The 24,335-nt window shown below is 41.2% G+C and overlaps 1 protein-coding gene across 2 annotated transcripts in view; it reads left to right on the forward strand.

Annotated features, from left to right (window-relative positions):
• Positions 1-147: 147 nt before the first annotated feature.
• The window catches only part of csgalnact1a (chondroitin sulfate N-acetylgalactosaminyltransferase 1a), a 40,141-nt gene continuing 15,953 nt past the window's right edge, over positions 148-24,335 (forward strand). Inside the window, exons 1-3 of one of the 2 annotated variants that reach the window (XM_061263684.1) lie at positions 148-446; positions 11,810-13,724; positions 18,508-18,724. In XM_061263684.1, coding sequence (XP_061119668.1) covers positions 13,082-13,724; positions 18,508-18,724 — 860 coding nt within the window. In that variant the 5' untranslated portion in view covers positions 148-446; positions 11,810-13,081. Of the gene's footprint in view, positions 447-603; positions 649-11,809; positions 13,725-18,507; positions 18,725-24,335 lie in introns of those variants that run through there. The other variant, XM_061263686.1, reaches the window with a different exon arrangement.

Below are 24,335 nucleotides of genomic sequence, written 5' to 3' on the forward strand. Positions count from 1 at the left end.
AAGGCTTCCCAGTGTGTCTTGTGCAAACAGAGAGCCTAACAGAAGGTTGCTTCAGGTAATAACTTGGCCTTTATAGTAGCAGAGGGGGAGGAGCCTTGCGCTCGCAAGCTGGAACAGAAGATACAGTTACTCTGTGCAGTGCGCTGAAGGAGCCTGGGCCACTCTCTCGCATGCTCTCTCCCTCTCTCCCCCCACTCTCTCTCTCTCTCTCTCTCTCTCTCTCTCACCCTCCTCGTTCACTCCGGAAAACTCATGACAGCCCCCGATGACAAGCGAAAAGTGTAGAGCCCGCTGCGCTGTGGGCATGGGAACGCTCGGCTGGGCTGCGCTCTGGAGGAATTAGCGCTGGGAGACAGGAAGAGGACAGCGGCTGCTTAGGGGAAACCAGACCATGTCATATCTCACCCACCGTCATCAGAGGAGCGCGCCAGAGCCGATAGCTGCAGGTAGGCTGAGCGTGCGAGGTAGCATGTGTTTGGGTGAGAAGTGCAATGGGACTGAGGGGCTGCTCTGTCTGACACATGCATGGAGGCACTGTTCTCATGCCAGGGGCTGGGTATAAATGCACTGTGTGTTCAGTGTCTGGAACTTTTCTCCTGAAAAGGCAGTACAGTGTTTTCTGGGTTTCCCAAGTTCAGTGTCCAGGAGGTAAGTTTTCTTTTAAAAAATGCTTTTTGTAGAATTGTGGATATGGGCTCACGTACTGGAAGAACAACTAAAGAATATGATAATGTACATGCTTTCAGGGAAAGATAAAACAACGGGGAAATGTTATGGTTTAAGAACAACTTGACAGGCTACATGGAAGGGTTTTCTTCCATTGTAAATAAAGTGTCAGGCATCTGCCTCAGGATTCTGTTTTGACCAGTGAAATGTAAGAATTACATGGGCTACTTTCTGAACATGATTGATGGATGTGGAAAAAATGATAATATATTTCCATGTACGGCACCAGGAAACACAGTAATTTGGAATTTCTTCTGGGTGTGACAAAACGCCTGGAACACCTGTAATTGTGCTATAATTTTAGTCTGTTTGTTTGTCTTCTTTGAGTGGGCAGTGGGCATTCCAAATGCCTCAAAATATTGTTTTCAGTATTTTCTTCTGTTCCTTTAGTGAAACCAGTCGGCACAATATCCACACTAATGTTCAATTAGTTTATAGTTTCAAACAATTATGCGATATTTTATTCACAGATTTGATAAAACCTATCATGTGAATACAAAACCTGTCAATCGGTGCTGTAATCGTTATACAGATCAGGTTACAGCTCCTATTCAAAGCATGTGGTGTAGCAATGAAAAGGGTAGAGAAAGGTGTGCTGAGGTCTGGATCCTTTAAAGGAAATTGCTCTAACAGTGTGGAGAAAGGCGTCTAATAGTTGTCTTGGGAAGAAACAGGGATGACACTCCACCCAGAGGATCTGTAATTGCCTGGCAATGAGGGAGGAACTGGCAGACAGACTGGAGAGTGTTCAGTTACTTACAGAATAAGCTTACTCATAGAGCCTGTTAGAGGTCCACTCAAACACTGTAACACTGTGCATCAAACCCTCCCTTCCTGAGTCTCTCCTTCTATACACAAACACAGACACACACACACACACACACATGCACACACATGCATTCTCTCTCACATTAACTCACGCACGCACACACAGAACTCTTGCTAAGTGCAAATGAGAACGGAAGAGATTAAAATGTCAATCCGGAAAGGAAAAAGTGTGTAAAAATATTTTTGATTGGCCCTTGGCGTTTTTCAGAGGTTTGCGATAACTCAGATTTGCTTCACAGTCACAGCTCAGCTCTCTGGATGAGCAAATATAATAATGATTCAACTTGAGCTTTGAATGAGCAACATTCATCCGGATACAGCTGTAAACCGTTCTCATCACCTTCTGAAACCAAGCAAAAGTTTCAGTTTTGTTAGTAGAAAATAAGTGTCTTGGATGACAAAAACATGTTGTAATGAAAATATTTGTTAAAATGTTGTTTCTTTTATTTTTATTGAATGTCCATTTTAGTGTAGGTTTCCACATAGTAGAATATATACAGAGGGAATTATTGGCACCCTTGATAAATATGCACAAAAAGTGCTGTTAACTAAAAAAATAAAACAGTTATTGACATAACTTTAATTTTCAAACATGCGTAAAATACTGCACTTCATTAATGATTCAATGGAATCAACCAAAGTCTTAAATATTTCAAATTAAAAATGTGGTTTAATACTTTGTGGAAACACCCCTGGCAAAGATGACAGTCATCAGCCTTTTCCTATAATTTGTGATAAGGTTAGAAAACACATTTGGAGGGATTTTTGACCAGACCTCCATGCAGAACTTTTCAGAATCATTGATATCTTTGGATACCAGGATACTCTTCAGTTCAGACTACAGGTTTTTAATGGAATTTAAGTCCGGAGACTGATATGGCCATTACAGAACATGCTTGTTGTTTTTACTTTACCATTTCTGGGATGGATTTTGCTTGGAGTCATTGTCCTGCTGGACAACCTACCTATGACCAAGACTCAGCTTCCAAGCAGAAACAACCAGATTTTCTGCAAACATTTACTTGTACTTCGTTAAATTCATTGTGCCATTGACTTAAATAGAACCCCTGGACAACTGCCAGCAAAGAATCTCCAAAATGTCAACGACCCCCCGCTATATTTGACAGTAGGCATGAGGTGCTTCTCCTTGTATGCATTCGATTTTGCCGCCAAACATGTCAGTGTGTATGGCCAAAACTTTCAATTCTGGTCTCATCTGACCATAGCACCCTCTTCCTGTTATTTTCCTGTTTGCTGGGGTCATGTGACCTAATTAGCCACAGCCTGCCGGCTGTCATGGCTGCAACCGGTCGCCCCGTGGGCTCTCCTGCATAAAACTATTCCACATCCTCCTGCTGTGGCTCTGACAGGCAGGCTTCTGGGCTCAGGTTACAGCCTCCATCCCGTGCCGTGTGGCGAGACCCAGCCCGCAGCGACATCATTAACCACGCTCCTCTCTCGGCACGCACGCGGCAGATGGGAAAGCCGACCCCGGGTACGGAGTGCGGTTAGGCCTCTACCTGCGCTCCCCAGGTTCACGGGTCAGCGCGTGCAGACGCAGGGTGTGACCCCCCCCCCCATAGCCTTGCGTGTCTGCAGCCAGCCCAGACTCCCGAACCCAGGTGTTCTCTGCTCATTATCACCTGGATTCTTCCTGTGAACAGCGTGCCTACATCTGCTGGTCCCAAGTAATTATTGTTTTCAGACATATTTTCCTCTGTTTTGAAATGACGGGAGTATTTCATTCTCGTGGGGGAAATAGGTCAAATATTTTTGTTATACATGCAAGCTTCTTATATGGCCAACAGATACACTTGTGTCCTGGTTTACTCTAGTCTGTTTTTAGAGCATATTTGTCTGGGTTCCCATTACCATAGATTAAGACAGTATGGTCTTATGTGTTTTTGGTAGATTTGTGGAATGGAACAGCTAAGCACATCGCTGTTGGAAAAGCAGCTCTACAATGGTTACACATGAAACATCTGTCTTTATATGTGGCTTTTTATAATCATCTAACTACAGACTGAACATCCTGTCTGTGTTGTGTGTGTTGTGAAAGGTGTGGTTTAGCAAAACAGGGCACCACCTTTTTTAGTTAATTAAAAAAAAAAGTGTCACTTTGAACAGGACATTTTGAGTCCTCATGAATGCCTGTTAAGATACATTTTCACATTCAATTTGATAAAAGGCATGAGATGGTGGATCCTTAAGAAAGATGAGTTTATATCACCTGCAAGCCAACTGGAACAGAATAGCACATTAGAAAATCTGTGAAGAAAACTTTCTCTGTGGTAAGGACTACATTGCGAACAGAGCAGAGCCAGTGGACATTAAAGCACACAGTGATCAACTAAGACTCTTATTAATATCTATTTTTGCCCTACTTCTATTATCACATGTTCTACAAAGGTGTGGATATGCATTGGACATTGAGTCAGCTGTTTTAAGCAAAGGTGGAGAGGGTTATACAGTGAGTTCGAACAAATGTTCCAGTTGTCCCCTTGGGACGGGCACTTTAGCTGCCTTTACTGAGAACAGGTCTGAAAAACCACATTCAAGTGAAGATGGATAGTCTACTACTATTCTTATTATAGTTTATTATTTGCCTGCAGCCTTTTTAGATACTGTTATTGCCAGGCTTGTGAAAGGCAGTTCTCAGAGGCAGATTCACGGCCCGTTTCAATGTGAAATGGAACCTTTTCTTTTGTATTCATAAACTTTATTCAAAAATGAAGTAAAAGTCACAAGCACAGCATGTTGTATTTTCCGTTACTATTTATTTAATTGTTGTTGCCTCCCAATGAGTGCTTGCTCACTCATACCACATGTCCATTGACATTGAGTAAGTCTTGTGAATCACTGTCTTGTGAACATCTGTAATGCACGTTCAACCCCCAATGATGTGAGCTCAATTCCCTCCCCTCCAGCCAGTGTGGTCGGACCGTTTTCCATATACTGTACACATGCTTCCCCTTTGCCAAGGTATGAGTCAGGAACTGGACCCAGACTTAAGGGCAGCCTGCCTGCTGGATCTGGTTGTGTGCTGTGGAGCTGTCCAGATCCTTACTCCATTTACTGGACAGGGCCTCAGTATTTTTCTGGGGTTCGGTGCCAGAAGAACACTAGTTGCTGCAGGGTGCTCTGAGGATAAAGGGGATGTGTGGGGTAGTCACATGGCAAAGAGCGGCGTCCGCTGGGTCACTCTGACACAGTCCACCTCTGTGCAGATGTGGCATGACCTGCGGTGGATGCTGGTGTGAGTTATGGATGCTGTCCGTGAACAGGCATGGTTGCACCACTGCGGTGTCACTGTGTTTCAGCACCTACATGTTTTCCTCAGACGTAATACAGCACTGAGCACCCATAGTGATGTAAGAATAGTAATGGTGGCTGCCATTAAAAATGTAAACAATGCATTCACTGTTATTTTCTAAAGGTGTGACTTCCAAACATTTAATCATGAAATGTTAAACAAAATCTTAAACGTTTAGGAACAGCTCTAATTGACTAAACATATTTTTTTTAAAGTTATTTTTATTTTTTTAAATTGTTTCCTTTTACAGTGTCTCACTCTAATGCAGATTGTCAGAGGCTCATGTTTATAAGTATTAATGATCTGGTTGTGATTCTGACATGGAAAAAATGCTCTGAAGTAATCACACTGGCGTCTGCTTGTGTGTCTAACTGACGTTGACATTCCTTGAGATGCTTCACAAAGATTATAGGAGAGAAAGTGCCAGTCGCTCTAACTTTCAGCACATTTCAGAAAGGCAAGAAAATATAAACAGCTGTTTTAGTTGCTTTTATCAATTTCTATTTATCTGTATTAAAGATTCAGTGAACACAACACCATATTAATGTTGTATCCTATCAATGCATTTCAAGTTCAAGTACTACCTATCCTATGGTATCACACAGTATGGTTCTTTTCCATGATTTGTGCTCTTACAGAGGCCACAGTATTTGTCACCGTTTAGAAATTTCAGAGTTTTGCCCATTCCTAATGATCTAATATCAGATCAGATGCATCATTGCCAATAATCATAGAAACATGTCTTATTTCTCAAAAGAAACAAAGAAAACAAAACTAGCATCCAAATCCAAAAAGATTTTACAGACTTTAGAGTTTGTGTTGGAAGAAATCAAGTCTTTTGACAGATTCAGCTTGGCTAGGTCCCTTTGTCCCTTCACAGATATATTGTTTATAAAAGGCTTTTAATTATGTTCTGAATGAGATGCAGTGCATAATACATTGTTGGTTTTTGCGACTGTTGTAACTCACATTAATTACCAAGCCACCTCTTCTGAAACAGGGTGAAGAATGTAAGTACATATTGTTTGGGAACCGTATTACATTCTCAGTAGAAACACAATTTGTATGAACAAGGAGAAATGGTTGTGGTGTGTCTCTATGTTTTGTCTGTAAAAACAGATGTTTTTTTGGGTGGTACACAAGTACACAGATAAACACGCAGCGGGTAAAGGGAAATGTTAGGAAACAAGAGTAGTCAGTAGCTGTTTTTATTGTAATGCAACACAGATGCTGGCTTGTAGTGGCTCAGATATGCAGCATGGAATCCTGACCTAATTAGCATTTAAGTGAAAATTAGCCCAGGGTCAACGGAACATCAAAGCAGCCTCTCTTATGCTCTCTCCTCTCTCCTTCCATAATCAGCATGTGGAAACACCTGGGATTGGTTTGATGTCGTCCACTCACACACACAAAGGGCCCTGTGCTTGGTCGGATGTCCTTCCCCTGTTCGCGTGTCAGCTAGGACAGCTCTTTCCTCACGGTTTTGTGTGGAGGAGCTGCAGTCCTCACTGTGGGACATGTGTTCTCACTTTGCTGACCTTCAGAAAAACAAAGAAATGAAGACACGCAAACAAAAACAGAACATCAAATCAGAGCCACTAATAGAGGCCTATTGAACATATCTGTGATTAAAAGGTTAAAAGGTGACCCCCCCCCCCCACACACACACACACACACACCTCTTTTTTCTGGCCTTGAGCAGTCTGGTCTCTTGATAATAGGACCTGCTTCTCTCCATGAATCTATATTATTGAATCCCCAGAGAACTACCTCTTTCTACAAGGCCCAGGATTTTCTAGCGTATAAAGCAATTCTTGCAGGTCTTGTTTCCTTTCTACCCAAGTGAGTTCATGAAAAATACATGAGTTTCTGCACACCTTTGTATCACCCTCTCACACACTCTGTGAACTGAATGCTTATGAGCCCAATATTGCCAGGATTAAAAAGGAATCATTTCGAAATGAAAATAGCCATGCCTTTTACTTCATGGTCAAAAAATGTGTCTTTAAGGATCAGTCTCCCTCAGCAGAGGAAACTACTGCTTTGCTGCTTAGTTTACCATAATACCATAATCCTCCACTTCACGCAACATTGCCTGAAACATGCTTAAAGAAGAGCTGAAGACACTAAAGAAAAATACTGGATATATCATTGAGATTGCCCCATAACTGAGTTGCTTGCATGCGGATGACCTGAATTAGGTCACCGTTGCTTCAGGTTGCTGAAGTAAATTCTTTTTCCTCTCAATAATGTATTTCAACTTAATAAGGTCTAGAATTAGGGCTGTATTAAGGCACTGCCTCATGCTTGGCAGCGAGTAGTCCAATAGTTAAGGGAAGTAATACCCTTATTATACGAGGCTAAATTACTTGACAGGAGTCACTTTTTTTAAATGTGTCCTTCCACCCCACAAATCTGAAGCAAATTTAAATAAACATAAATAAACAGTGTGAACTGCAGCCATGCTCTGTGATGGTGTGCTGTATAATTTTCTGTGCATACAAATAACTCTACCAAAATCAAAAAGGTTAAAAAGGTTACAACTATTACTGTGGGAGTATGTGCTGCCTAATTCAATAAAGAAAGTTATTCTCCATCACACTCTGAGCCCAGTCAGGTACATATTCTGTATAAGTCAGCTTTGGTCTTCCTCGTGATTATGCTAAGTAAGTCCTGTGGGAAGACGCTGCCACTAACCACTTCACCACTGTAAAGATGGAGGCTACCACTAACCACTTCACCACTGTGGAGATGGAGGCTACCACTAATCACTTCACCACTGTGAAGATGGAGGCTGCCACTAACCACTTCACCACTGTGAAGATGGAGGCTGCCATTAACCACTTCACCACTGTGAAGATGGAGACACTAAATCATAAAAAGCAAACACTACCAGTACACCAATAATGAAATACAATCACCTGGGGGACACCAACAGTACGATGCTCTATGTATAAATAGATACATAAAAATGAGCTTATTGTATATTGTAACTTTTATATGTATTTTATATGTTTCCTACTAAAATGGATGACTGTGTCTAATTTATGATAGTGCTTCAGTTCTGCATATGTTTTACTGTGTGCTTCTCTCAGTTCAACTGTCTCTGATAGGGAATTGCTGAGTATTAATTAAGCAAGGAGGGAATAGAACTTCTGTGAATTTAACCTTGTTTCTGACATTCTTCTGGAAGCACCCTGTGCAATTCCTCCTGAACAATTATGGGAAATTGCGGGGCTGACTAATTTCTGTATAATTGTTTAATCTCTCACTGTCTGAATTGGGGTTATTTTGTGAGGAATGGGCAGTCCAGGGTACAGAGTCTTGATCAAACATATCGAGTGCTTGAATTCATAATAATTTAATGATATATATTTCCTGTGAGAATATGTGCAAAAACTGTTGACATAACATGTTACACTATAGACAGAGCATAGCCTACCGCTGTCCATCATAATTACAATAATAGCTGGATTTATGGAATTGTTATTTATTTAATTTTATTGTTACAAAATATCATAAGTATCTTGCCTCAGGGAATCAAGATGTATTGTACTGTTGATCATTTCATGTGCTTGAAATTTGATACAGTGTTTAATCTTATCCCTGCTCTCCATGTGTAAGATTCATGTGTTTTAATATGAAGCTAAAATGAGACTGTCTGAACGTACAATATTAGTTTCATATACTTTTTTACATGACATTAATTAAATATGGATTACTGCAGCTGAAGGCTGTTTCAGTCAGATGATTTAAAAAAAGATCTTGCTGTACAGTATCATCCCATATCTTTATTTATTTTTAAACAACAGCACTGAAAGCAGACACAAATACTTCTCACTGTTTTACAAGTTAGACCGCGGAAATGAGTGCTTTGGTTGTCTGAATACATAGGTGAACTGTAGTCATTGCAACATGTCAATCACAATAATTAGGCAGGGACAGGAGGACCGTGGCTGAACCCCACCCCTATATAGCCATATATGGGATCGATCAAGAGCCTGTCATGCTCAGCCATTTCATTTTCAGAGACTCGTTTGTAACACAGTCAGATACAGAGAGCTGTCTCTTTCAGCCATCCCATTTAACTCAGCCTTCCCCTGGGACCACACATTCATTACCATTGTGTTTTTGTCACCAGATCGACTGTATGAGATCAGCAACCAGTCTAGAAAAACAGGGTCAAAAGAGAAAGAAAGAAAACCTTATTCGCTACACAACTATGAACTTCTTTTGTTGCTGTTTTTTATTTATTTATGCAGTTGAAATAAATCTCACAGAAAAGGAAAGATATTTTTAAGACACAGACTTTTATTCCAAGTTGAGTTGGATGAGAGATGCCAAAAAAAACACTGGATGTTATCTACTAAGTGTGTACAAAACACTCCAAACAACAATACAAATGACACCAATAGAAAAAAACTTGAGGTTGTTCCCAGGTTGTTATAGATTGAATGTAGTTGCAATCAGTGGTTTGATATTAGTCTGGGCCTCAAAACACATTATGCCATATTTCCCCTGATTCCTGCCAGAGACTACAACACAGAGCCCTTGCCACTCAAAGTAAACAGTCTGGGTTTTAAGCAATGCACTGAGTTGGAGCATATAAAACTATATTCTATGGTCCCTGCTATTGTGCCCTTGAGCAAGGTACTTCAACCAAATATTCAGCCTGTATTTAATCTGTGTAAGTCTGGACAAGAGTGTCTATTAAAATGTGAATATAATATTATAATAATTCTACATGTGTATGATTATCTCTAGTGCAAAATATGTAAATTCACCCGCAAACTGCAATCTGTGGGAATATTGAGCAACAACCGTCGAAAAGTGTGTTCTGTCAAAATATTTAGGTAAATTGAATGTCATTAAATTGGAATTGGAACGCATCAGTTATTGAATTCTGAAATGCCAAAACAAAATAGGGGAAGCATTTAAACATTTTAGAACTGAAGAAAAGTACAAGAATGATGCTTAGATGCCATTTAGGTTTTCAAAATGCTAAGTACTGTAGTTGTTGATTCCCACTTGAATAGGCAGCCTTTTTTAGTGTTCACTTTTTTCCACGCCATTAAGATATAAAGTTCAGCATTGACTGTGAACATAAGTAATCCTTTCATTAAAACCAGCCTCCAGGCCAATAAAGGGGCTAATTGTGCAGTAAGTCAACAGGGGCACACACACTGTCTCTCTGACTCTGTAAGCTGCAGTGGAGACCTTGCTTCTTGTCTGTGTATTTGGCCAGACAGCTGGCAGGCAATTCTTCCTCATTGAGAGAGGCTGGCGTCTCTCCACAAGGCCAAATTTAGCGTGTTCTTGCTACTTTCACAGAACTGCTACAACATTGTTCTTTACTCATGTTAGAAAAGGACTTCAACACACTGCTATCAGAACAGGCTCTCAGAGCCTATCCTTTGCATTGTTCACTTTATATTGTGTGGGTGTGTGTGTGCGTGTGTGTGTGTGTGGCTGGGTGTGAGAGCACACACTGTATATATGTAAAGGTATGTTGCTAAACCATACTGTTTTTATTGTTGTCGTTTGTTTTTTTTTTCACAAAAATAACTAGAGAAGTTGCCTAGTAACAGGGGGAGACTAGGGAGAGAAGTGAACCGTAAAATTAAACGTATTTATAGGTAGGAAATACTACTTCTCTTTTTCAGTTCCTTTCTGGTCTTCAAAAGGTTCCAGTAATTATTTAAATGTGGTTTCGCTATTCTTTATTTGTCTCAACATTCAATGTCACAGAACACTGAAGTGTTAAAATGTTAACTTTTTAGTTGTTTGTTGTGCATTGTTCAACGTAGGTCTATGCATGAAAATTATTTCGGCCTGTTCTTTGTTTTGGAAAATGGTGACATATGGTTAGGAAAATCTGTAAATAAAAAAAACTTGTTTTTCCATGAACATCCTGATCTACTGGGTCAATTGTTTATGTTATCACACAGCATTTTGCCTTGCGCCATTTGAAAGAATGGTTTATTTATCCGCAAAGTTCCTAACTGGGGCTATGGGAATTCCTCAGGGTACGAGCACATGAGGTCATGTGGATTTGGTCTACACCAGAGGCCATGCAAGAGCAGAGGAAAGTGAGCGCACGCTCTGGAATACAAGGCGAGGTCAGGTCAGGCAGGACATCTGGACAGCCTACAGCCTTCAGCTAGCTTTAGCTGTGAGTATTAGAGCAGCCAGTACTCCTGCCTTTTCAAGAGAAAATAACAAGAGTGAAAATCTGACAAACATTGAAAAAGACGTGTGGAATCCCATAACATCCGCAGAGCTACTTCGTGGTGCATGCTAATACGTATGCATATTAGCTAAATGTAGCTGCACTGGAAAAATGAGTGGCCAGTGACCACTCGACTGAATCACATTATGTATTGCCTTTTGCTGTGTAGCCATAACTCCGTTTAACAGTGGCTGTGAAGTCATCCATTACAAGGTGCTTCAGTCTGTTATGCTATGCTAGCTAGATTCATCCCACATCAACCACTATGAGGGAGGTCTGGCAGCCAGCATGTAGCAGTGATATTTCAGCTGCGTTTAATGTTCTTTTCTATGGAAAACGTGCCTGCCGTATTTTAAAGTCCCTCAAGTTACCTGCACTAATACTGTTAGCAATGTAATCTGCATTCATCCAGAATGTAGAATATGTAGAAAAGTAGCTTTTCATATAAAAAAAAGAAATCTGTAGCCACTGTGAGCATTTTTTCCTGTGAGCATCATTGCATACCAATGCATGTGTAATGATGTATGCTACATAGCATCTGCAGCACATTCAAGCAGAAGCCTATGACCTCATGACACTTACCAATGAATCTGTTAACGTGTAGCCTACACAGCCCTTAGTTGTACTCAGACAACCCAATACAGATTTGTGCCCCCTTAAAACATGCTTTTCAAGACACCCTGGAATACTAATTTAAGTATTTCTCATTCCAGATCCACCAGGACTCACAAGAGGATGCCACAACTGAGGAGCTATTTTCTCCTTCACCGGGGAGAGACTTCATCGTACATACAAATAAGAGTCACACAATGCTCTGTGCTGTAGCTGGCCCTAACATTGTCTTTAACCATTGAAAACATTTTACTTTCTCAAGCACATTTTGTACCAGAAAGCATAACCAGCATTTTCTGAATAGCTGCTAAATACATAAGGGAATTTGAACAACATAATTAAGAGCTTTGGGATATTCTCTGTATGTCATTGACATAAAATGGATGACAGAACTTATTAATGAAAATTAGTGTGCAAGCTTTTTTATTCCAGATCTGTGCAGACAATGGGGAGCCAACGGCAAATTTAGGTCACAAGGCATAGTGTACTGTTAAGCATGCCTCTCCTTTATCACATATGACATGAACAGACAGTATTGTCTTTGTTTGGTGCAATAAGCTGATGAGCTTGTGATGGGATACAAGCAGCAAAAAAAACATGCTAGGCATTTCTGGGTGAGGAATGAAAATATTGACCAGATAAACAGATTAGAGCCACATTCAATAGACACAGCCTGTCAGCATTCTTCAACGTCTGAGCAGCTTTTTTTGCATGTGAAAAGGTACAGATGAGTGATGGCTGATCGTGCTTTCTGAACTGAAAGTAGATCGGTTCAGCAGTATATATTGAGCAGATTGGCCCTGGGGAAGGAGCGGTATGCCTGGCTCCGTAAAGGGGAAGTGATTTGGCACAACCCATTGTTGTAGCAGACCCATTAAGGACATCACACACTGTTGTGTTACCCCCAGCCTGTGCCCTGCTCATGTACAGCATGAGGACATTAGACTGGCACACAATGATTCAAGCAGTCTGATAGCACACACAAATTCATCCCACAAGATCCACAGAAGACGGTCATATGGGCAGACGGATTGTTTGGACCTTATAATTTGAAGGGGTGTAACTCACAGGGTGCAGCACAGCAGCTTTTTTTGGTCTGCTGAAATTTGACAGTGGGTAATGGTGAGCACAATATTACCAAAACCGTCATCTTTTATACGTGACCCGAGTCTATCTTTAGGATTCACATAGAGGTTGTTTTTATGCGCACCCTCATCAGTCACCTGCTTGGAGATCCATGGTAGCGGCCTGATTTCTGGAAGGCTGGTTGATGGTGTTTGAGGAGGTCTAGCCTTGGGACCGTATTGCTCCGCCTGCAATGCGTAGCCCTGGACGCACAGGGCAGGACCCCTGATGTAGCCGTGGGTGGTGCTATGTTGCGCAGGGGACTGGTGGCCTGGGCGTCCCGTGTCGGGGTGGTGCTGGTGGTAGCCTGCTGCTGCCTGTCCCTCCTTTACATGCTGGCCTGCAGCCCGCACTCGGACCAGAGCCTGGCCCCCCTGCCCCGGCCCTACGCCCCCACGGGGAAGGAGGGCTACCAGGCTCTCCTGCAGGAGCGCGAGGAGCAGCACCGCCACTACATCAGCAGCCTGAAGAAGCAAATCTCGCAGCTGAAGGAGGCCCTGCAGGAGCGCAGCCAGCAGCTGAAGAGCGTCCAGGACTCGCTGGAGAAGGCGGCCGGGCCTCCTCCTGTGGGCCTGCTGGACGGGGGGGCGGAAAGAAGCCACGCCGACCTGCAGGAGTTCCTGCGCTCGCAGCTGGGCCGGGCCGAGCTGCACTCCGGCGTCAAGCTGCCCAGCGAGTACGCCGTGGTGCCCTTCGAGAGCTTCACCCTGCAGAAGGTCTACCAGCTGGAGATGGGCCTCACCCGCCACCCCGAGGAGAAGCCGGTCCGCAAGGACCGCAGAGACGAGCTGAGCGAGACCGTGGAGACCGCCGTGCAGGCCCTCAACACGCCCCGGGATGGAGACAGCCCCCAGCAGCAAAAGGTCTACTCACACTCCGACTTCATCGAAGGTGAGTCAAGCATAAATCCACAGCCTTCACTGCATTCATCAGTACTGTTTGAATTACTGAAAAATAAATAGATGGATGGACACATAGATACACTGGAGTCATCTGGCAACATCTGAATATGCCATTATATAAAAGTAAATAGACTAAATTGCAAAAGAGAAACACAAACATCATCTGATAACAAAACATATCATTGTAAGTCAAATAATGAATAAAGAATAACTCATAAATAACTCGTAAATTATATTAAGTGGGATAAAGACTCATATAATTAGTTTTGAAGGGGAAATGACAATAAAACTTGAAACATTTGTCATTTTTACTCTAAAGATAACCAAAGAGAATTCAATTCAACATGTTCCTTTGTATTATGTCTGTTTTGTCAGATTAGAAATACACTCCACGCACATCAGTGGACATTTTCTGATAGAGCTTTGACAGCCATAACCTTGTCCATAGACATGAATCATGTTTAGATTCAGTTTCAACCTTGTTTCTGTTATGTCTTTGAGTAGCTAAAGTTTTGCAAACTGTCTGGCATTGACAGCCAGTGAAGTACTGTGGAATTAAAAGCCTCAAAACCTCATGGTCACCAAAAATGCGAAACATTTTTTTGTCATGTACAAGCAGACCTGCTGCAAGGTCTAGTTTTTATATCTTACTGCACTTAAAAATAAAGGTGGAATGGGTTGTATTTGCTTCCTTTTCATCATCCCTCTCAGTCTGCAGGGGGAAATTGGCAGACAAAATGTATTGTTGTTTTGTTTTGTTGTTTGGGTTTGCTTTTACACAAGAGTGTAGTTGTATCGACCACCTCAGAATGAGAGAATGGTGGCACAAATACAGCTTCTCATGTGACTCATGCCAGGATATCCTGTAAGTCTGTGTGTGATGATCCAGCATAGGAAATGAACACAGCTGTGTTTGCTTCTGGCTTGGTCCATCTCCACGGCTCTTCTGCCTAATGGAGGCTGTGAGCTTCCTTCTAAAGGTCACGTCTCGTTGTAGAGGCTGAGTTACCTCTGAATCAGCACTTCACCAATTAGAGTGCACTGCACAGGACACAATACATCATGTACAAACAATTCCAGTAGCCTGATATACACAATGAACAGATGTCATATCAGGTCTGGGATTGCACTTGGAGGGAAAGTTCTCCAAGAAGGCCGTCAGATGATCATCTACCCACAAAGCCAAACTTGCATACTGTATATCTAACATTTTATACATTTACAGTTGCATGCTGCTAATGCTCAACTCCATACAAGCTCTTGAGTGGAAACATATTTTGTAGCTGAAACATTTGACCAGCTTTTTACAGATTTTGCACAGGTGGCTGAGGAAATAGCCACATCTGTGTTTTTAATGGTTTCAATCTAATACAGACACCAGCTTCCAGTACTTTACCTATATTTTTAGTGCTTCCAAGGAATATTATACTCATGCCTCAGATGACTTTGCATAGCCTGCAAATTATGACAGCACTACACATCCCTTGACGTGTTTGTGCTTGAAATGCACTCAATCATCTCTTTGATGAGCATGCCAACATCGCAGGAAATGAAACTGTGAATTATAAGAATTGTATGAAACAGCTGTGTGTGCATGTATATGTGTGTGAGTGTGTGAGTGTATGCGTTCGCTAGTTTACTTACTAGGAATACAGTACATGGGTTAGTGTGTTTAAGCCATAGTGTGTGCAGCATGTTGTTGTTTTAATTTGAATGAGGGTTTATGTAATTTTTTTTCTTGGTGGAGTAACCTCACTACACACCACACCCAGATAATTGATCCAATGTTTCATGAATTATCTTCACACCCTTCATATGAACCTCAGCGTGTCATTGTGTCAGACATCAACATTCTCAGTCTTCCTGGGGCCAGTTCCACAAAGAAGGATTACTGAGTCGGATAACCCCACAAAGTAAAAATCAGAACTTCTCTTGTTACAGTACTTCAGTCCATGTTCCATATTTGGGAATGACCCAGGTTTTACTCCGTGTAGTTTTACAGTTAACTCCATAATCCTGCTTTGTGACACAGGCCCCAGGATTTCTAAAGACCTTATTGTCTTGTGTGTCTTTTTGTTGACACACTCACTGTGGACCAGCAGTATGGGGTTGGGTCAGCAGTATGCATGCCATCTCTCCATTTAAGGGTGGATCACGCAAATAAAGGGCAGAGATATTATAAGTGTGGCAGATTATGTATCCTGTTGTATTTACTAAAGTTCACGCACTTAACAATGATCCATTTTGCATGAAATTTCTCAAAAATCACACTATTTCAACTATTTAATATTAAGTATTACTTATTGACTGCAGCCAAGCAATAATAATATAGCTGGGTGCTTATCACAGAAAATATTTTCAAAACAATTAATTAAATTAATGAATATCTCATATGAAGCTGTGGGAAATTAATGATATAATGTGCTCAACCATAGACAGTAAGAAATGTTTGAAGGATCAAAAAATTGTTGGTGATAGTCACTTTTAGCAGAACATTGTTAGAAACAGAGCATGCTCATGGCATTGCTAAAATAATAAAAACAGCGCTGTGTGCTTGTTTTGATTGGTTGTCCTCCTAAACAACCATGGAAAAGGAATGGGGAAAGACAAACAACTAGCCATACAAATAATTGTGCTTCTGGGAGAAATAAAATATGTCATGGAAATGTCAATAGCCACCACAGCTGGAATATGTACACATTTTGTCCTGCGCTGGATACACTTTTATCTGGCAGCCGATATATGGGTATCGCCTCATGCAGTGAAGATATTTAAGGAACTAAACACACATTTTAATTGCGCTGTTTAAGAGCTGTCTCATTCACAAAATGTGGCTCATAGGCAGTCCCATTCGCTGTTTGCGTTCGTAAATGAGGCTGACTGTGACCGCATCAACACACTTTCCTCAGGCCACATTTTGCGCTGCAAGCTTCTTGTACGTAAATCTGGCCCTTAGTATCTACAGTATCAATCCGTATCTTTTAATGATTGACCACGCTTGTGCTTAGTATGCTTTGTATTGGCTGAGGAGCAGGTATATTGTACCATTTCAGGTATATTGTACAGAATATAAGTGACTTCAAATACCAGGCATTGGGTCTGTTTCGTGACATGTCCACATGACCTTAGTGCAGTGATGCAGTGAGTGCATTATTTCATCCAGGTATGTTGATACTGCTGTAGGCCGTTCCATTACAGCAGGTTTAGTACAGATTTATAAATCGCTATATTGAACAACTGAGGTTAGAGCTTTGAGCTAGTTTGTTTTATCTGTGTACTGCTAATCACTGAAACCAGTAGGCTACCTGGTGTAAGTGATTGTTTGATTGTTTTGATAATATGGGTGTCAAAGAGAGGGAGTGCATCATCGGCTGGGTCTCCACTGCCTCATCCTGCAAGTTCAACAGCTGGCAGCTCAAATCGTGATCTGCAGAGTGAAAGGAATCAGCAGCTGGCTGCATGACCCTAGAAAACCCACATCCTAGTCTGCAGGCTCCAGAATTTATGGAGATCTTTGCAGCAATAGGACAGGACTGCAAATATGATTGACTGTTCTAAATTACAGTAAATTAAAAATATGGGGGCAACACTCTGGCTAAAAAGTAAAATTGAACATGCGATGGTAATTATATATAATAATAAGTGAGAGTGTTTTTCTTACACTTGTTTGTGTCTGGCCAAGTGTTTTGTACTGTAGTTGGTGTTTTTTCCTGTGGGCTGCTGCAGTTTAATGTTCAGAGACCAACGGGAGAGGTTTGGGGCTATAAATTCTCAAATGTCTCTGCATTGCAGAAGTCTGGTCTTTTTTATTCTCATCCGCCCAACATCCAAAAATCAACCAATCATAGGAAGATACCTTCCAGGTCCTCAAATGATAAATCCTCTTTATGATATATTGATTAATGGAACTTTCAGGCTGGTTTACAATGGTTGTAAATTGACTGAAACTTCACTGAAATGTATCTTAAGTACAGTATGAAAAGGCCTCGAGTTGCATATGCACTGATTGCATTGTACCAAGTTCTGCTTGGCATTTCCAACATAAGAGTTTTGATTGATGTACAGAAGCTGGCAGAGGGGTGGCAAGGAGATTGTTGCTGTTTTTTTCTGAATCGCATAAAATGGTTCAATAAGTCACATTTTAAGGAAACCTGGGTTGTACAGCCAGCCTTGCTTGGCGCCCTGAAGCAGCTGTATCTTGTCCGGGAAGAAAGCCGATGCCACTGTCACTGCCAGGCCCTTAAATGTTCTCGTTCCCACCGAATCGCTGTGGGAATGTGATTGAGTTGTTACAGTGAATTACATTGGCTCTGCCTCATCAAGAATCAAGACCAAGTCATTTCCCAGCCAGAGAGCTAACAGACTTTCATGTGATGTGAAATCTCCATTTGATTATTAACAGTTTACACAATGTTCTGTCTTCCCAGAATGTCATTCAGTCCTACTCAGAGTTATTTTTTGTGTCGCGCTTTGAGTTTCTATCCTGCCAGGAGAAGATTTCCATTTCATTTCCCAGCCAAGAAATGCTAATAAATAAATGAATGAATGAATAAAAAATGCCTTTTCTCTTGGCATTGTAGGTTTAGGCTGGGGTATAGGTGGCTGGGGTATATTGATGCTGAATATGTTGTTTGTTCAAAGAGGATTATTTAGATATCTCATGTTTCTACTCTACTCTAAGTGCTTCTACTCCTTCACATGCATGCAGATATTTAATTTTTAACTAAAGTAAATGTGTCCACTGCACCTTGCTGTTTATTTATCTTTGGCAGGAATTTCTCGTACAGAGAAAGACAAGGGGACTTTATATGAGCTGACCTTCAGGAGTGATCGCAGTCAGGAGTTCAGGAAGCTGGTGTTCTTCCGGCCGTTTGGCCCCCTGATGAAGGTGAAGAATGAGAGGGTGGACACGGCCAACATGCTCATCAACATTGTCGTCCCGCTGGCCAAGCGGGCAGACAAATTCAGGAACTTCATGCACAACTTCAGGTTAGGATGCATACTCCAACTTTCTGCAGTGTTTACAATGTTGGATAAAAACAGGCACAACTTACCTTTCAATTAGATTACATCATGGTACTGACTCACTGTACATCCTACAAATATGCCCCAAACTTAACATTTGCAGCATGGCACTTACTTACTCTACCCTCCAGTTTGCCTTTCTACCTTTTATAATGGATTTATTTGCTTTCATAGCTGATCTTAAGATCGCCTTAGTTTAATCTGCCAGCCCACCACTGCTGCATTGAACAACCCTTATGCTAATACCCGCAGTGGCTGATGTAACATCATATTTACCTGCTGTACCTTGTCCAGAGCTGTCGGAACAACAATTGTGTTGTGCTCCGTTGGGAGACTCCGGGGAGTAAAGTGAAAGGGCTGTCACTCAAACTGCTGCTGAATTCTATTGCAGCACATTATGGAATTCACCGTCACACACAGGCTTTATGCTGCGGATAATGGCTCCCTGGCAGATATACGCAGGGCCAAACATCGCCATTACCTGATACACCTCTCCTTTATTTCAGTCTCTAATGATGTCACAATATATCACATTACACACATAGTCCAGCTGGTGTGCTTTGTCTCAGACACCTTTAAATAAAGCACAAAGCATACAACAATAAGAGGCTCCATGGCATTAGAATGTGTTTCTGTGTTTTTCGTCCACCTATGATAACCAACATATAAATATCCAGCCATGTTGGCTAGCCACCCTTGTCTCAGGTAGGTTTAGGCAGGCAGGAAGAATGTTACCCCAGAGGTAGCTGCACATTTCTCTTCTTTAATGCGGAATCTTACATTTCCTTTTAATTATGTAACATGCTGCACAGAACAGGGATCCGTTCATTGATTAAGCATTGAGGCATAAATATCTAAGACAGAATTGTTCCGTTTCTGCATTAGTTGATTAGCCACTCAATGCTGCTGTTTGTTTGCAGTTTGTGAAACATGGGAGGGCACAATTTACTATTGCAACCGTAAAATGCTTACCCTACATTTTTCTCTCAAAGTGCTTCACAGGAACAGCTGAGCTTTTCAACCCTGCATTTAACAACATGGTAGTTAATGTAAGAACTAAACTGCACATGCAGCATAATGAGATAAAACACAGGTTCCTGCTGGAGCTGTCCCGACTGTGTGCAAGTATAAATAAGCACAGTGCTTCCTAATGGAAAACTCTTTACTGCTGGTTGAGAGTAAAATGTGCGGTTACCAGGAAACGTATGCTTTTCAGTGGTATGTGAATACATTATTTAAAAATAAAACATGCATTAAGATGGTGGGGCTCCTTGTTTATCGTCAATATGACTGAAGCTTTAAATCTAAATTCATTCAAGATATTTAAGGAATAAAAATTCCTTGAAGAATGAAGAATGTCTGAGAAAATTAGTTAAATTAGAAAAGAAAATTATCTTTGATTCAAGTTGGGATGGCTGGTCGGATTTACTATAGTATTGGCATCCTATTATATCACCCTTTCAAAATATATAACAACAAACTGACATTTCTGATCCAAGAAGCTTCTCTGAAAACAATTCCTGAGGTGGACTGACTCATAATGGATTATGTATATCAGCCTTGGATATTGGAATCTTCAATTCTTTCCTTTCACCAAAAAAGCAGAACATCCTCATTTATAAACAATGTGCTACAGCTTGTGTGTCTGTGGAACTGGCAGAAGATACAAAAAATGAACAAAAGGGAGTTCCTTTTGGGAGGGTGCCTTTACCGCACAGTTTTTTACATGGGAAAAAAACAAAAAACATATTCATCATCTGTGTGGTGAATTTGTCATCTCTCCATTAGAATGTATCTGTTTCAAAGGGCAGGAATTTCACACGGGAGCTGCGGTCTGTGTTCACAGCAGCTGTGGAGCTGTCTGCCCCAGGCAATATTTGTATGTAGTTCCATAGTGAATAGTGCACCCCTATGCTCCCACTCTGTCTAGCCATAGTTGTCTCTAGCACTTCCTTCATGCCTGTGCCAGTCAGTTGAATGTAGCTCCCGCTGGACTTAGTAATGATCTGAGTGTGTCTGAGAGGGGTATGACTAGATCCCACATTTGGGGTTGTATTTTTATACAGATGGAAAGGAAATGTGTACATCAGGAATCTAAATTAGTCCTATATTTAAATATAAATGAAATGATTAATTAAATATATTAAACATGTTCTGGCTCAGTGCTGGTTTTTTTCTGAGTAGCACAGTCACTTAGGTTGATGAGTTTGCTAAATAAATGAATACATAAATAGATAATAACGGCTAACAAGTCCATTCAGGGCAAGACAAAAAGGAATTGACATGATTCCTCAGTTCCACAGTATCTTCGATATAAATATTTGAATAATTTATTCACACAGCGCCAGATCCTGGAGCAATTTATGTATCTCGTAATCCCTGCAAAAACAGACACTTTGATTGAAGCATATAAATAAACCATTGGAAATCCACAATTTGAATCATGTGGATGGATGTGAAACAGAAGTACTCTCCAGTGATGGACATTTTCATCACTTCAATGCTTTTGCAAAGCTCTTTCAGCTCCTTTGAATTTTTCTCCTTTCATTTTTTTGATTTGCACAAAAAGACTGAAAACCCTTGAAAGGCGTAGTTCTTACAGAAAAAGGCTTGAATACTATTGCAGAGCACCATGTGAATATTCATTAAGCGCTAAACATCGTTACAGTCATTGAAAGTAACTTGCTTTTTTGTACACACACACACACACACACACATTGAATCAAATCAGCTGTTGTTTATATTGTAAAGCATGACTTACACTAATGGGTTTATGTTTTTTTGGAATGATTTAGCTCTCTTGTATAGAAACATCCTTAGATTGTAAAGGGACAATTTTTCTGGCCCATGATACTTTCGCTGCTTTTCCTTTTTAAACATTGTACTGCAAGTGATTCCCACTGCCTGGGTCATGACTGTGTGCTCATGTGCAAATCTCAGCTTGCTGTATCAGCGAGACAACTTATGCTATCATTATTATTATTATTATTATTATTATTATTATTATTATTATTATTATTATTATTTAAATAGCTGACATTTCTATTTGTACAGGTAGGAAATGTATGAAGGTATACATGTTTATGTCTGTTGGTCAAAGGTAAAACAGCAATGTCTATCCCAGCAACCCAGCCTGCATCTCAGGGGCTCAAGGCCAGTTCTTTAGCCACAGCCACCCATATTTTACAAAGCCTCTACCCATTTGTCCACCCCTCTTAGTAAAATGGAAGAGTCTGCACACTCTCTATAGAAATGCACTTCTTGCTCCCAATTCCTGGACCAGATGACTATTTCACCAATAGTATCCCTTAAGCAACAGACTGCTTGTCTTTACAATAGATCATTACACAGGAGCAGTGGTGCACAAGACAAGGTGCACTGTACACACACAGATAAACAGATGTGTTCTGAGATGTGGTGTGACACATGACAGGAGTGCGCCGTATTGCGGGGTGATTGCGATGTCTGGGCCAGGGAGGCTGGTCAGACTGCAGCATCTCTCAAACATATCCATTCCTTCTGCCTCTGACAGCTAATCAATAACCAGCAGCCTCCTCTGGTTCCCTGGTGATGGCTCTCTTCCAACAGGCCAGCCATTCCAAATGAGAAATGTGCCTCTGCTGGCTTCTCAGTGTCCTCGGTGCTGGTCGGTGCTTTGCATACCTCAAGGCTAACTGGCAAAAAAGCTGTTCGTTTCCCTGTCTTACACACTCGGAGATAACTTATTTAGGTAGACCTGTACACCAGCTTAATAAGCCAATTGTGTGGCAGCAACTAAATGCATAAAAGCATGCAGACATGGTCAAGAGGTTAAGCTGTTTTTCAGACCAAATATCAAAATGGGGAAGAAGTGTGATCTGAGTGACCTTGTTCGTACCAGACAGGGTGGTTTGAGCATCTCAGAAACGGCTGATCTCCTGGGATTTTCACGCACAACAGTCTAGAGTTTGCAGATTTGTTTGCAGATGGCGTGAAAAACAAAAAACATCCAGTGAGCAGCGGTTCTGCGGGAAGAAACGCGTTGTTAATGAGAGAGGTCAGAGGAGAAGGGCCAGACTGGTTGAAGGTGACAGTAATGCAAATAACCATGCATTTATAAGACTAACAAATAAGTCTAGTAAATACCTAATAAAGTGCTCACTGAGTGTGTATGTCGCATTTTGAAAACTGTTGACCGCAGTGCGCACTGTGGGTATATATCTCATCAATTTTTCTGTCATATTCTGTAAGGAGGCTTAATATCAAAAAGACTGACAGTGCAATTTAAGTGTCAGGGGTTATTCTTTTTCATGCAAATCTCTGGGAGAACTGGTCAAAGGGAGTTTAAGCAGGGAAGAGTCATGGTAATGGGATTACGTGATTAATCTCTTTCAAGGAACTGTGGTCTGAACTGTATGGAAGTAAAATAAGATTACGTTGCAATCTATCAAAATCCAGTGGTGCTTTGAAATTTTATTTCATGACATGATTTACCCTAGGATGTAAGCAATGGTTTTTCCTGACTAAAAAGCCATAGAAACCATACTATAAATTTCTTAAGCTTCAAAAAATAGAGATAATTGTATTAATTGTAACAACTTACATTCTTTATGGCATACATGGAACAAATAATTTATGATCCATGCAAAGATCTATTCAAAGCACGACATTGCACCAGAAAATTATGTTTCTAATAAAATTAAAGAAATGCATACTTTAAATGCACGTGAAGTCTGAAATATATTTATTTTCTAGTTTCTTGTGTTCAAAATATCAAGATAGCTAATTTAGCAGCCAGGACACTTTGACAGCGCTCCGCACCATAGACACTAGACAGATGCGACTAAGTCTAAATCACAGGCTCAGACAAAACACTAAGAGCCTGAAATTGAGCCACTGCTACTCAGGAGCCACGGAGAGGAGAGTGAATTATCAGCGCTAATCTCATAATTAATGCACCATTTCGCTGGGAGTGGGAGAGCGATGTTCAGAAGAACGGCGGCCCTGCCGGAAGACTTACGGCTCCCTCCTTCTGCGCCCCCGGCTGGAATTTACAGCGCGCCTCGTGTGAAATGGAAACAGCGCTGCGGCTTTCACCGCTGAGCGGAGAACTTCCTCAAGTGTTTCACGCTGCAGCTTTACGGCACTGTAAATCTGCCGGTTTTACCAAAACACGCCACACGCCACTGAGGATGGGGCCAGGTAGAAATATTCATTCTGAGATATAACTGCCTTTCCGGGCCAGTATGGAGATGTACTGCTCACTGTCTCAGTAATAAATAAGATGAACAAGATGGACCCCTACTGAGTCTGGTTCCTGCCAAGACTTATTTCTACATGCCTTCTGGGGATCTTTCCTTACCACTGCCACCCTTGATTTGCTTTTTGGGGTTTTTAGGCCAGGGTATATAGTTGGGTTGGTGTAGTTATCTTTGCTTACTGCTTTAGCTATGCTGTACACTATATACTGTATGTAGTCAGGTCTATCAGCATTGTTCATATACCAGAACCACAGGTTATCTTATGTTATAAGTTACTCTGGATATGTGGATGTACTGAAATTTAATATAAATGCAGTGTGATACATGTCTCTAAT

The sequence above is a fragment of the Conger conger genome, chromosome 12 (assembly GCF_963514075.1).
Source record: "Conger conger chromosome 12, fConCon1.1, whole genome shotgun sequence".
In the NCBI taxonomy this organism is placed as follows: domain Eukaryota; kingdom Metazoa; phylum Chordata; class Actinopteri; order Anguilliformes; family Congridae; genus Conger; species Conger conger.